Here is a 16,188-nt window from a genome sequence, read left to right on the forward strand (position 1 = left end):
AGTCACAAAAATGTGCTTTTGTTGAGCTCATTACATCAATCAGTGGATGTTGCTGTCGATGGAAAAAAACTTCCTCAAACAGTAAGTTTTTATAATAAAACAAAATACGGGGTTGATGTAGTGGACCAAATGGCGCGTCTTTATACTACAAAAGTTGCTTCAAGACGTTGGCCAATGCACGTGTTTTATAACATTCTTGACTTAGGAGCAATAAATGCATGGATTATTTATAAAGAAGTTACTGGAAGTAAAATCAGTCGTCGTAAGTTTATTCTTCAGCTGTGTGAAGAATTACGGGCTCCATACCTTGCCTCCCGAAATCTGGTACTATACCCAGCACCACCGGATTTACCAACCACCAGCACTGTTACTAGCCAAAAAAGAAAAAATGTCAGTTAAAAATGTTTTGTAAAGGAAATCATACTTTCAATGAGTGCCACGGCTGTAACAAGGCAATGTGTGGCAAATGCTAAAAACTGCAAACTGTATGGTGTTCCAAATGTTTAAAATGAAACTAAAAAATTAAATCAAATTCTATCGTCAAGAGTTTATATAATTTCTTAAAACTGTTTGTTTTTATTTTTTGTTTATTCCCAAATAAATAGTTAATTCTAAACTTGGTTTTTATTGATTTAGGAACTTGGGGCCAAAATGATCCCTTCGGGCTTTCTAGGTAGGTATGCTAAGCCCGACTTTCTAGTGTTAAAATAGCATAATTCTTTAATACTCTTCCAGTATAAACCCAAATGTTTTTCTATCAATTTTCTAACATCAATTGCTTTTTTTTTTGTTTTACTTAGTAAAGTAAATCTTTGCCTTTTAAAGCAGGTGATCTACGAGATTTATTTATTAAGAGCGGTTTCAACATCCTATCTCCTGATGTATTGCTACAAAGTATGTGATAATTTTACTCGAACTTTACTTGCTTTATGTCAACTTGCAGTTTTTTCATCCTTTACGATGTAAGTACGTATAGGCATTTTTTTTCCAATACATTCCCGTTTCATCAGCGTTAAATACTTGATCGGCACAATAGTCCCTATCTTCCCCTAGGACTCTATAACATGGAAAGAGTCCCACCAGAGATCGATCCTTTTGATACTGTAGGTATCTGGGATGAGTGAATTTTGCCCTTAGAAGGAGTGTGAGCCGTATGGCTAAATCTGGATAATAATAATAAATTTATTTTTCCTTCTGTCTGCCTCTTATTCTATTTCAGTGGTTGTTGACTGTACATTATCTTTCCACCTTTTTGGCGGCCTTCCAACGGGTCTTCTGCTATACGGCTTGTTGTTTTTACAGATGTTCGCTAATCTATCTGGTCCCATTCGGTTTACATGTTCGTTCCAGTTTTTTTTCCTGTTTTTATCCACCTGTTAATGTTTTGAATTTTGCATTGTTCGCGTATACTTCTGTTGGTTTGTCTGTCTCTTAATGATATGCCCGCTATTGATCTTAATACTTTCATTTCGATATTGTTGATTTGTTGTTTCGTTTTTCTTGTATCGGTCCTTGTCTCCGCTGCATATGTTAGGATTGGTCTTACTGTTGTCTTGTATACTTTCATTTTGCTTTCCATGGTCAGATATTTGTTTCTCCATATGGTTTCTCGGAGGCAACCACTTACTCTTGTCGCTTTTGATGCTTGCCTTGTGGTCTCTGTTCTTATATCCCTGTTACTAGTGATCTCTACTCCTAGGTAATTGAATTTCATTACTTGTTCTACAATTTTGCCGTCTATTTCTAGTTTACATCTACGCGGCTCTTTACTGATCACTATACATTTAGTTTTTTTTACTGATATTCTCATATTAAGTTTGTTTGCTGTGATATTGAAGGTGTGGAGCTGCCTTTGTACGTTATCTTCGTTATCAGCAATTAGTACTGCATCATCGGCATAGCATAGTATCGTGATGATTTTATGCGCTCTCATGTGGTATCCGTGTCGTTTTCTTACTTCGTGAATTATTTGATTCATCACCATATTGAATAACAATGGGCTGAGCGTCTCCTTGGCGGATTCCTCCTTTTAGTTCTATGCGTTCTGTTTCCCCTGTTGGCATTATAACTCTGGTCTTGTTGTTCTTGTTAATTTCATTAATTGTCCTTATTATCTGATGGTCTATTTGTTCAGCTTGTAATAAATTTAAGATGTCATTTCGCTTCACCCTGCAAAAAGCACTTTTTAAATCTACAAAGCACATGTATGCTGGTTTTCCATATTCAATATACTTCTCTATTATTTGTCTGATAATAAAAATTGCGTCTATTGTGCTGCGGTTCTTCCGGAAGCCTTGTTGTTCATCTGTCATGTTCGCTTTTTCCTCGATTTTATCTTTTATGACTGCCCTTAACAATTTTAATGTATTTTAAACACTTTAATTAAACACACAAATTTATTTTAAACACTTAAATAAATAGAAATAGAACTTAATATGAAAATGGATTTTTACACAATATTAGATGGATGACTTGATGTCAGACCCAACCTCATCGGCTTGGCACACATTAAGTCGATTCCTCCTGTTGATGGACCTTTAAAGCACCCTCGAGGATGGAATTCATCATTCTTCTTCAAATGGTACTTTCACGACCCGGTGATAAGATAATTTAGTTTTAGCTTTTAAACTTTTAAAATTAAGAAAATTCTATTTCTTGATTCCACCATGGCACCGGATTTCTTTTACATAATTTGGTTTGTCCTATGGATATATCAGCAAATTTTGTAATAATATTAGTAGATTATTATGTTAGTATCTATATTTTCTTCTGCAGTACAGTCTAAGATGTACATAATTAGTTACAAGATGTTGATATAGTTCCCAGCCAGTGGGATCTACTTTCCACTTTTGATAGATCGGGGTGTTTGTTGGTTCGGTTATAGTGGCTTTTAGTTGGATATTTAAATGAAGTAACAGCGTTGGAATATAAACTTGGTTGATTTTAGTTAGGAAAAGAAATAGAACAAACAGAATCTTCAATTCATTTTGAAAACAATTCATATTATCGGGAACTTGTTTTGATTTAAGTATCTCCAATTATATTAAATACTACTAACAGTTTTTCTCCAAGATGTTCAGTAATTTATTTTTATAATACCACTACAATCTTATGTGTACCTTGGCACCAACGTAAATGCAAAATGGGAACAGGCCACAGAAATTAAGGCGAGAATAGAACGAGCTAGAGCAGCATTTAGCAATATGAAAAAGCTCCTCATAAGCAGGGATTTGTCTCTTCCCCTAAAACTACGTCTAGTTAAATGCTACATTTTCCCGATCTTACTGTATGGTGTGGAGGCCTGGACGCTGACGGAGACGCTCACGAGAAAACTTGAAGCATTCGAAATGTGGGTGTACCGACGCATTCTTCGTATATCCTGGACCGAACATGTCACCAACATAGAGGTAATCCAAAGAATTGGAAAGGAGAAAGAAATCGTGAATACAATTAAACAAAGAAAGCTTGAATATCTAGGCCACATATTGAGACACGATAAGTACCGTCTACTGCAATTGATTGTCCAGGGAAAAATAGACAGTAAGCGAGGGCCAGGCAGGAGAAGACACTCGTGGCTTCAAAATCTGAGGAAGTGGTTCGGGCTCACATCGGTCGAACTATTCAGAAGCGCCGCAAACAAGATCAGAATTGCCATGTTAATAGCCAACGTTCGCAACGGACAGGGCACTTGAAGAAGAAGAAGAAGAATACCACTACACTTAATTACGATTTTATCAACTTGGTACAAATAGAATCGCAAAAAACCAGGTGTAATTTCAATGAAAGTATTAAAATATATTTTTAACTATGTAGATATAACATTTGGGATTTACCTAGATATATAGGATTATATCTCTTATTGGGATGTGTCTGTTTATATCTTTAAAAATTCACGAGGAACTTTGAAAAGCGCATTTAAACTATTTCATAAAAGATTTTTATTTTGTAAACAATATTTAAGTTGTCTGGAAATTCGTATGTAATAAACAAAACTATATTTTATAAAAAAAAGGTTTTCATTAATTCAACAATTTTTTACCCCCAACTAATTTTTTACCAATTTCAACGCCTTTACAGTTTGTTATAAAGTTCCTTTGCCTAACAGAAAAGTAGAATATAAACGCTAGGAAAGCGTGATCAATTCATTCGCAATTTCTAGAGAAGCTGAAGAGGTATCTACTTGTTACAAAATCACTTATACTGTAACTGAATATGTATATACAGTATACTCCCTCTATAACGAACACGGTTATTACGAGGTTTCCCTTATAACAAGATACATTAGATCTCCCGTGAAATTTCTATTGAACTATAACCGTCTATAGCGAGGCAAATTTGGTTATAACAAGAGAAAATAAGATCCAAAAACGTGTTTAATCCGGTCGTGGCTATAAATAAATACCTTTTCAAACAGCCCCTCAATAAACTTAACTGCAGCCCGCAATAAACTTCTTTACAATGAATAAATACAACTGTTTCACATCTTTAGAAAATATATGATAGAATGATACTGGACCATTTAAAGCAGTTAAAAATAACAGAGTTCTTAAAATTGCAGAAGCAATAGTTTATGTTATCCTTGAAAATACGATTTATACATTATGTAGTTGGAAAAAAATATAAGTCCGGCTTTTTTGTTTTAACGTATATCATTGATAATAAAAGTAAACAACTCTTTTATGTTTTAATATATTTCATTGACAATAAAAGTAAATAACTTTTTTTCAAAAACGCCATTCAAACAATATTTATTAGCATCTTATATTGCACCGAATGGCTTCACTATAGGAAGTTAATGGTTTAGAAAACTACAGATTCATATGTATGCACAGTATTATGATTGTCTAATATAACGAGATCGGCTTATAACGAGGTAATTAGTCTGTCATTTCAGTTCTCCTTATAGAGGGAGTCTACTGTACAAAAGCGTATCAAAAGTAACAAGTAGACACTCACAAGTAACGACAATCTACACCTCTAAACAAAGACGCATAATTTACAGTTTTCACAGATATGGATTCAGTAATCCTTACGAATCACATTTATGTCTGTTAAATTATATAAATATAATTTTTACTTTTAATAGCTCTATGTATGTGTGTGTAGGAATAATTATAGTGTTGGTTTATAATTATAGTGTTATTTAAATAAACTTAGAACTGTGAAAATTTTTAAGGTTTTTGCTGTTTTCTATCAACTTAAGTAAGTAAATTTAATGTTATTTTGACTCGATTATAATAATTATCTATTTTGATGATAAAAGGGTTGCAAGTGTGAGTCCATAATTGAACAGATATATTAAGTGTTACAGAAGCGATCGGTTTCGAGGCTTACAATATTTGCCTCATCCTCAGACCCAGCAAAGAGTTTGTTTTGTTAAAAAACAATAATATAGATATCACCAATAAGAAGTTTTCCGCTTACATCCAGAGTACTGTCTGTCTTCATCTTTTCCTTATGACACTATCATTGTAGTGAGGTGATGTGTTGATCATTGTATATGTATGTAAATCAAAGGTCTTACAAGGTAAAGGCCTTTAGGTAAGAACCTGTGACAAAAACAACAAAAAAAGGACATCATAGTGCATAATATGTGATTCTACATCTTCAAACTCTTTGCTATGCCTGAGGATGAGGCAAATATTGTAAGCCTCGAAATCGGTCGCTTCTGTAACACCTTGAAAATAAATATTAGATTATGAGTATTGACCTTTTTAATATATCTGTTCAATTATCTATTATCTATTATTTTATTAGAATATTAGCCTGTAAATAATACTTTGCAGGTTTGTATATACAGTCACTAAAACAAATTAATATGTCGGACATGGATTCTGCCGATGAACTCGTAAACATACCTTTAACTCCCCCCAAAAAGAGATCGAAAAAGGACCATTTAAGCGTAGACGTTAAAGAAATAATTCTGAACATCTGAAAAGATCCCCATCACATCTTCTAGAAAAGCGGATATCCAAGAATGGCTACATCTAAAAAGCATCCCCTTTGACGACTCACTTCTCAAAGTGCAACTTTTAGCACTTGTTAATCAACATACAAAACAGTATGATAGATACATCATCGACGAAATGGCGAAAAGTCAAAATAAAATTGTTTTAAGATTGCCACCATATCACTGTGAGTTGAATACCATAGAACTGATATGGGCAGATATAAAAAATTATGTAGTAGCTAAAAATACAACTTTTAAGTTTGCCGACATGAAAAATTTATTTGATGAAGCTCTATCCACCATAACTCCGCAAAAATGGAAAAATTGTGTACATCATGTTACGCAAAAGGTAGAACCAAAAATGTGGGAGTTATATAATTTAGTAGAAGCCAGAGTAGATTCAATTATAATAAACCCTGACGATGATAGTATATCTAATTCCTCAGAATAATATTTTGCACTAAGTTTAAGTATTTGTGGATTAGGCCTACCGGGGAAACCACATAAAAAAACCACTATTATCACTCTACCTCTATGGTGGTGTGGAAATGAGTTCTCTTCTTCTTGATGTGCCTATCGGTGACGAATGTTGGCGATCATCATGGCACTCTTCACCTTATCTCCCACAGCGCGGAAAAGCTGCATAGGTATTGTGTTAAAAAACCAGCTTCTGAGGTTCTTCAACCAGGATGTTCTTCTTCCTGGACCCTGTTTTCCAAATATTTTTCCTAGAAGGATGGCTTATAGAAGGGCATATCTGGATTCATTTCGCATAATGTGTCCAAAGTACTGTAACTTTCAAGATTTGATGGTGGTCAGTACCTCTCAATTCTTCTTCTTTCTTCTGAGGACCTCCTCATTGGTGACTCGGTCAGTCCATGGGATTTTAAGTATTCTCCGATATAGCCACATCTCAAATGCTTCCAATTTTCTGCACATATCTTCGTTCAAGGTCCAAGATTCAACACCATAAAAAAGAACAGAGAAGAAGTAGCATCACAGCATTCTTACTTTTATACCAAGAGAGAGGTTGTAGCTCTTGAAAAAGGTCCCTATAGGGTTGAAGGTGGATCTAGCTTTTGAGGTGGAAATGAGTAGCAATGATAAATAAAAAATACTAAATTATTCGAAATTACATAAACAAAATGGAATATTTTAAAAATGAAAAACTGTAACCCATTTTACTCATTGTACCCATGTAGTTTTCCAGTACTTAGTTTTTGTAATTCGATATTACTTATATGTAATAGTAAAAAGTTTTTTTCATTATTTTCAAAGAAAACCTTTCGTTTTTACATCCGCAAAGTATGTTCGTTTGTTCGTTGTCGACTATGCAATACTTGGGGACGATCTATGGATGGATTCATATATAGTTTTGTCTCCTGAATCAAAATCTGAAAACGGAATTTTGATATCTCGAACCATCTTCGACATAACCGGCATCAAAGTCAAAAATAGTGACGTTACAATCCTTCTAAATATACATTCGTTTCTGCTGACACAAATAAATGTTAAATCGAAATCGAAACGTCGACTAAATAAATTTTATTTATTAATGTTAATGTAATGTTAAATGTATAAGTCTATCTACCCAATAGGTAATATATGTATAAGTATTTTCCCTAACTTTTACACAAGAAGAGATCTCTTTTTATATCATTAATGATAATATTATTACTTATTTCCAAATATTGGTCTTAAAGCGTAAAATGTATAAAAACAACTTTCTATTTTTTGCCTTTTGATTAATACCACAATTAACTAATGGTGTGTCAATGACAGTTTTCAAAAACTAATATTTAAGTATACTTGTTTGGAAGATTAATCATTGATTACTATTATTTTAACTTCTTCTTCTTTGTCAACCATTTTCCATCCACTCTTGAATGTAGGTCTCTCCCAATTGCTTCCATCTTTCTCTATCTTGCACCAATCTAATCCACTGTTTGCCTGCCACTGTTCTTATGTCATCTACCCATCTTTTTTGAGGTCTTCCCGTGCTTCTTGTTGTCGTCCTTGGTCTCCATTCTAGAATTCTCCGTGTCCACCTGTTGTCATTATATCGGGCTACGTGACCTGCCCAGCGCCATTTCATTTTTGCAATTTCTTCCACAATATCCCTAATCTTCGTTCTACGTCTTATCTCGGTGTTTCTAATCTTGTCTCTTAGTGATATTCCAAGCATGATTCGTTCCATTGCTCTTTGCGTTGTTTCTAATTTTTTAGCAGATTTTTTGGTAAGGGCTACTGTCTCCAAGCCGTAAGTACAAACTGGTAGTATGCATGTGTTATACACCTTTTTCTTTAAGTTTACGTTTAAATATGCTAAAACCTCCCAAGTTGATTATTTTAACAGTAATCCTAAAAATTATAAATTAATTCATTTCAAATTCAGATGTTATAGACTGATAGAATCTTAATACAACCCTGTACGATTATATGAACATCAGGTTTCACGTGTTCTGTGCATGTATTTGTTGACACCTACTTTTCTGTGAAGTGAATTTAGTATAGTTCTTAATTTACTATGTACTTTTAAAACTATTTTTTAAATTAAAATTTTTAATTCCATAAGTTATCATACTAAGTTCACAGTACCTATTAATATATTAACCAAAACTAAGTTAAAGAATCGGAATTTTGGTGTAAGAAATTTCATTAAGGAATCGTAAATATAGCTTTAATTAATTTGAATCCGGACCTGCCTGTCGCCATATCGGATTATAGTGTTACATCAAGTGGTCCCAATTATTAAATACATAAGTATCGTTTATGTCATATCCGCTCTCTTTCATATCATTGATACAAAAGTATGGTTTGTTTTATATCCCCCCTTTCTCATATCTTTCTTACAAATAACTCCTAGGTATATTATAGTACATAAAAAATCTCTGACGGTGATAATACTAATATTACTAATACATATCAACTGTGACTGTGACAGTAACAACGATGTTTTCTGACTGCAGAAAGTCAAAAATCTCTGAACTTTATTCTGGTGTGGATGATATTATAAATGAAAATGCTTCAATTAACTTGTGTAATAAATCTATCACGTACAAGTCTATTTTGGAGAAAATCAAACATCAACCATTTATTGATGTATGTAGGAAGAGTTGTCTTTTGGATTTGGGCTCAATCGATCACTCTGACATAGATACAACATTAAAGAATATTGCCGCTATCGAAAAAAGTGAGGAGAGTGCAGTTATTGAAATGTGTTGTATTGACAAATTTCCAAATGTTAAATTTATGCATTCTGAAATGAAAAAAATTAATGGTGTCCCATTACTAGCTCCTCCAACATTTTCGATTGATTTGTCTAAGGAAACTATTGACGCTTATACTGGAGTTCGCATCAATACTGGATATATTGTTAATATTAAACAATTTACAATGGGGAAAACTGTTTCTAATGGAAGTATTGTTGATACTGGTATTAAATCTGAAAGTAATTTTGTTTTTGTACAACAAATTGTATCTAAGCATGATGGACTGATACAAGCTCTGTATGTTCGTGATCCTGTAGATACTGGATTATTAACTATCAACTTTACTACTACTAAACAATTGGATACGTCTCTGCCAATGCAAGTTGAATTGAAGGCATATAGTGTATTGCTACCTAAGAATACTGTAAGTATTATTGACTACTTTAATAGAGAATCCTATCACTCTAATCGTGCAAAATTATTTAAAGCTAAAGACACTCCTGGTGTCTATGGAAGATTTGTTAGGAATAGCAAAACCAAGTTTATGGCTAATAAATTTGATTTGACTAGCATTCCCAATTCGTTACTATTGGATACATTTGATCATAAGAAAAATCCAATTAGCCTATTTATATATCAAAAAATCAAGCTTGATAGAATAATTACTTTGTTTTCAAGTCGCAGACGAGAATGGTGTGACCCAAATTTGGTGACATTTTCTGGAATTTACAATCCAATCAACGAAAAATCATCACCTGCTATAATAGCTAAGGGTTCTGAAATTAAACACAATACACATGGAATGACGTTTATTGATAAAAATATTCGATTATTCAGTGTCGACAGCGAGTTTAGTCCTGATATGCGAATTTTCAATGGTTCATTTTTCAATCATCCATTTTATCGTGTTGTCAATGAAAACATTTGTCGAGTTAGCAGGGCAGTACGCAATTTACGTGCTGGTGCAATAACTTGCCAATCTATATCTGAATCTAAACCAGAGCTTGGATTTTATGCGTTGTTGAAGATATTTGATTACAACCGAACTATTGAAGATGGTCCAAATCTGTCTAAACAAATTGATAAATCTGACGAAGATTTGTTTAAGGAACGACCAATTGAGGATAAGAATTGTTATAGTGTAGATTTGTTTAATGGATTAAAGTCTTTGGCGCAGATACTTTGTAATGACAACTTTACACACGAGCAATTGGAAATTTTGAGAGTGTTTGAACCATTGGGAAAGTCTAAAGATTCGAAAGCTGGTGGTGTTAAACGTAAAAATGATGATGATCTTAATGTTGGTGATGAAAAGCGTGAAAAGATATAAAACTTTTGTAGATTGTTGTAAGTATAATAAAATTCAATAAGCTTTGCAGAAAACGTAAATATTAGCAGATTTAGATATCTAATCAAATTTCATTTAATATTATCTTTAATACAAATTTAAGTTTTAATTTTTGAATGAATGCGATCCTATATTAATAGTTTACAAGCCCATGGGAGACTTTTAATGGGTCATTTGACCAAGCATGATTCGCTTATAAAATAAGACTACAATATATAGTAACAACTTTAGAAACTTTGTCGTCAATTCTTACAGATAAAAATTTTTTTTGGCCAAATATTTTTGTACGGCATTTATAACTTATGTAATGACCTAAGACTTGATGCGGTACAAAAATATTGGTACCAGAAGCAGGGAACATTTTTTATTTTCGGAAACTGTTTCCCCATTTTCGGTAATTTGACACAGTATGGCATTTATACACAAAGTTTCGAATCGGTATATAAATTAATTTTTTTGCAACGCTGTAATATTTGGCTGGAACTGTGGGTAAACCCTGTGTCATGTTGATATCAATAGTCGCCAAAAAACAATACGTTGTCGTACTCTGTCTTCCATTTCAAGGTGTCAATTGTCGTTTTGTATCAACTTTTTGTAGCTTGTGGCCTCGCTTCTAGTCAACACCTTCAGGCGTGTTGTTTTAGAGAGAGACACACGTCGCTTGATAATTGGAGGCATTGGTTAAAAAGAGATACAAGTAAAAACTTTAAAAATTTAGGTTAGAGTTAGAGTGGTTTGTTTATATGTAAACGTAAACATCTTATCATCTTATAACAACCTATATTAAAATTTCTGAAAAAAAGTTTTAATTATTTAAAAAAAATGAAAGTGAGAGCAAACCACTGGGAGTTATTAATTAGTATGGCGGAAAAAAACCCCGAAATAATTACCAATAAATTTAACGGAGCCGCTGGCAAATCGAGAGGTCATGCCATGTGGCAAACTATTGCCAATCGTATATCTTTGGTTAAACGATACAATTCTTTAAACTGAAAATCTGTTAGTTCATTGAAAGGATCACTTTCATCTCTAAGTAAACGCCTATTAATGTTAAAGTTTCTTAATACTCTTAGCCTCTCCTCTTCCTCAAAAACTAATACGTTCATATTGTTCACAGGCAACATTATCACTCAGTATACCTTACCTACTGAATAAACTACTTTTAAAATAAATTAAATTGCAAAATATTTAGTAACACTAAGACGAAAATGTCACACTAAAATTATAAAGTCTAAAATTAAAAATGTTGCATTGTAATTGGATATAATTTTTTAATAAAAAGCGAGTAACCAATAACAATATAGTTTTACAGAGGGAATCTTGAATCTGTATATCTACCTTAACTATCGCCAATATTAGAAACACAAATAACAATGAATGTTTTTGGAATGAACAATAATATCTCGAAAATATCCGAAGCAAAAGCGACACTGGCACAGAGTACCAAAATAATGAGATGTAGTAATGAAAGTCGCAATGAAATATCCGTTTCTACATGTTGCAAGCAACATGACACAGGGTTCCAGAACAGGGATGAGAAATCTAACGCTCAACCCTTAATTTGAACCCCCATGTTTTGTGTAGCGATAAGAATTGGAGGCATAGTTTGTAAAGTTGATATTACATATACTTCATCTAATTTACATACCGTTGCACATCATCGGCGTCATAGCCCGTGACGTCACATGATACCAACACGAAATATTTAGGCGGTAGGTGTGTTGTTTTTAGAATCACTTTGCCGAGTAGACTGGCATTACAGCCACTAGATATATTTTATTATATACGCGTAGAACTAATATTTAAAGATTTCTATTAATGTTAACTTAAAGAAATAGACAACAATATGTTTCATTTAATTTGTATAAATGCATTATAAAGCGTTTTTATGAAGAACATTTGTTCGTAACACACTGTAACTAATCGAAGGAATGTGAAATTTTGGCATAAATTGGTAACACTTATTTGACAGTTGCGGTGTTGACACTTTAGTTTTGTTTTTATTATTTGCTATTAATTAAACTAGGTATGTTGTTTTTTAAACAAGCGGCTCAAACTGTTTTTAACAAGATTATTTTTTAACTCTTGTTTTGTTTCTATTTATTTACATTAAATATTAATTTATTTTGTTGTATAATCCACTTTTGCATTACTTATGTGACCTAACTGTAATCGAACGAAGGTGAAATTTTGGCATAAATTGGTAACACTTATTTGACAGTTGCGGTGGTGACACTTTTTGTACTTTATTATTTTAAATTTTAAAGTGAATACCTCTTGTTTTATATTTTTACCTATTTAATAAAATCTGTTCTTTTTAGAACAAAATTAGTGGGTATTATTTCAAAAATGTCACGTAAGAATTTAAATAGTCGTTGTAAAAAGTATAATAATAATTATGTGACCTATTTGATTTAAAATGGATTCTGGATTTTTTTATTCTTTGGCAACTATGTCAACTTCGATCTCTAACCATAGAATAACAAAGCAACACATAGAAGCGACACAGCGGTCCAAAAGCGTGTACCATTTTTGTATACGCATGCCCGATTCTGGTTGTGTAACTGTCAAAAACACGTGCTTATTCTTTAATTCTGGTTGTTTTCGATAGTCCGTAGGCGTCTATGGTAAATACTCGACACAACAAGTGCATTTGACCATTTATATAATTTATATATAGTTAAAAGGTTATAGTTATAGTTTATAGTTATAGTTAAATATATAAGTTTATAGTTATAGTTTATAGTTAAAAGTTTAATTTATATTTAAAATGTCTGGATATATTTGTGCGATTCGCGGATGTTCATCTGTGACAGGAAAAGGAATAAGTTTATTTAGATTTCCTAAGAATAATAACAGGTAATTACTATTGCTTTGTAATTATTATTAGTTATTACATAATAGTATTGGTTTGACTTTCGAACAGTAAGCCGACGCCGACGTGTCTGTCCGAGCTATAAAAAAATAAACTTTGGTCTGCCAACGGATAGTTCAAAATGAAAACATTAAATTTGGTGTCAGTGCTATTTCTTTTATTGAAAGACGCAAGTCTCCGAAGGCTCAGGTCAAAAAATCAACAGATGGTGGCAAAATGTCAGCGCGCTCGAAGACAACAATACGAATATAGTATTTTTAAGAAATAAAAATATATAGAGGGTTTTATACACGAGAATATTTGATTTAAGAGCGTAGGCGCAAAATTTCGGGCAAATGTTTTTTAAATGTATTCATTTTTTTCGAATCCTGAAAAAACTAATAAGTATTTTTGAAAAATTTAAACGCAGAATGAAAGACCACATTATTACTGAGGGCCAAAAGTCCCCGAAAACTACTATAATGTTTATTTTAATAAGTTACAGGGGTGAAAAAAAAGAAAAAATTTAGTGTGATTTTTAATTTCAAATATCTCATTCAAAAAACTTTTTGTTTATTCTAAGGGACTTTCAGCCCTCGGTAATAATGTAATCTTTCATTCTGTGTTTAAATTTTACAAAAATATTTGTTAGTTTTCTCAGGATTCCAAAAAAATGTTAAAAAGCATTGGCCCGAAATTTTGCGTCTACGCTCTTAAACGAAACAAAGAAATTACTAAAATGCTCAAACTAAAAATTGTTGGAAACATAATTAGACCGATAATTGGGAAAATCTTAAAATTCCAACAGAACAAGACTTCAAAATTGCGAAAACATGGTTGCAAATAAACAAACTTACATTAAATTATGAAAAAACTAAATAGGTACTCATCTACTTTTTGCTATATACACAAGTTGTCTGCCAATTTTTAATTCGTTAAATATAAATAAAAAAGATCAAATATATGGATCGAAGTACATAAAATATTTAGGAGTTTTAAATGGGAATTACAAATAAAAAATATTAAAACTTTATTTGTTGTATATCTCAATATTTAGTGACACTTTTGTGACTTCATCAGGAGAAAACTGTAAATTTATTAAGATTAGATATTGACAAAAGTTAAATATTTCATTACTTCCAATATACTTAGAATATACTAATACTCTTATAGTTGTAAGTAATAAAGTATTATTTATAAATACAAAAAAAGTTCTTTGTTTAAAATATGTTCTGTTAAAAATTTGTAGTGCCAAAGTGTGGATAGAAGCTTGCAGACGAGAAGATTTGTTATTCAAAATGGATTCACTTTATAATAATTATAGGATTTGTGAACTGCATTTTGAAGATAATGTTATTGTAAAAGGAAATAGAAAAAAAACATTGGCGCATGACGCAGTACCTTCAATATTTTCATATAATACGACAATCATTTTTTTCGAATCCTGAGAAAACTAACAAATATTTTTGAAAAATTTAAATACAGAATGAAAGATTACATTATTACCGAGGGCCGAAAGTCCCTTAGAATAAACAAAAAGTTTTTTTGAATGAGATATTTGAAATTAAAAATCACACTAAATTTTCTCTTTTTTTTTCACCCCTGTAACTTATTAAAATAAACATTATAGAAGTTTTCAGGGACTTTCGGCCCTCAGTGATAATGTAGTCTTTCACTCTGCGTTTAAATTTTTCAAAAATACTTATTAGTTTTTTCAGGATTCGGAAAAAATGAATGCATTTAAAAAACATTGGCCCGAAATTTTGCGCCTACGCTCTTAAGAATTTATATTGTGTGATATGCCCACTGACTATGCCCACTGAATTTTCTGGTTGGTAGCTGTCATTGGCGGCTTGGCCACGTAACTTCAAAGGACTGTCGCTTCTCTGTGTTTGTTGTTCGCAGCTCTAACGTAGATAATGACGTGCAACGGTTTGTAAATTAGATGGACTGTATTGTAGTATTAATTTATATGCGATTCATGCTGGATCAAATGAACCATTAAAAATGTTCCATCTGCGTGTATTCTATAAGTGATGACTACACTTTCATTTGTATTTTGTTTAATTTTTGTTGAATATTCTCGGATAGTTAGTACTTGTATAATCATTTAAATTGTTAATGTAATAATATGAAGTGCTAACTATAGCAAGTGGAATTCTCAAAGTTATTTTAAAGGTTAATTCCGTTTGTTGAATATTCTATGACAGTTATTACACTTATTACTTTTATTATTATTATTAATTTATTATATGTAAAATGACTTTAAACAGTCTCCTTTTTTGTTTTTATATTGTAAATATATGTTTATATTAATAAATGTTAATCTTCATTATGAGTGCATTATTTTTAATTACAGTGGAAGTGGCATGGAAAGTTAACTTTATTATTAGAAAAAGCAACTAAAAAAGCAACTACTTTTGACAGATAGGGCTCGACTATTACAAACAGAAAAACAAAAATTAATATGGCTTTCTATCTATGGAAATCAGACTTTGTACGAAAAATCAACTAGATAAGAAAATACTCGTTCAAGCAGGACAGAATAGAAAAGTTCAATTTTTTATAAATCTGATTAAAAAGGAAGGTTGGAAATATAAGGTACCGATGACCAATGACCACTAAATTGTGTTGGGGAACCATGAGGTTCCTTTTGGAAAAGATTTTACATCGGATATGATGTGTGAAAATTACTGAAGTTCTCGCTGAAAAAAATTCAACCCAAAAATTCAATTCAAAAATATTTTTTTGCATTAATATTGTCTGAACAAAGCTATAAAAATTCTAAAGTTTCATTATTTTTATTAGTAAATTTTTATTTTTT

The 16,188-nt window shown here is 32.0% G+C and overlaps 1 protein-coding gene across 1 annotated transcript; it reads left to right on the forward strand.

Annotated features, from left to right (window-relative positions):
• The first annotated feature begins 8,822 nt into the window (after positions 1 to 8,822).
• On the forward strand, positions 8,823 to 15,723 carry LOC140443151 (uncharacterized). Its single transcript, XM_072534247.1, has one exon. The coding sequence runs from the start codon at positions 8,903 to 8,905 to the stop codon at positions 10,490 to 10,492; it is 1,590 nt and encodes a 529-aa protein (XP_072390348.1). The 5' UTR covers positions 8,823 to 8,902; the 3' UTR covers positions 10,493 to 15,723.
• Positions 15,724 to 16,188: the final 465 nt, after the last annotated feature.

The sequence above is a fragment of the Diabrotica undecimpunctata genome, chromosome 1, assembly GCF_040954645.1.
Source record: "Diabrotica undecimpunctata isolate CICGRU chromosome 1, icDiaUnde3, whole genome shotgun sequence".
NCBI classification, from domain to species: domain Eukaryota; kingdom Metazoa; phylum Arthropoda; class Insecta; order Coleoptera; family Chrysomelidae; genus Diabrotica; species Diabrotica undecimpunctata.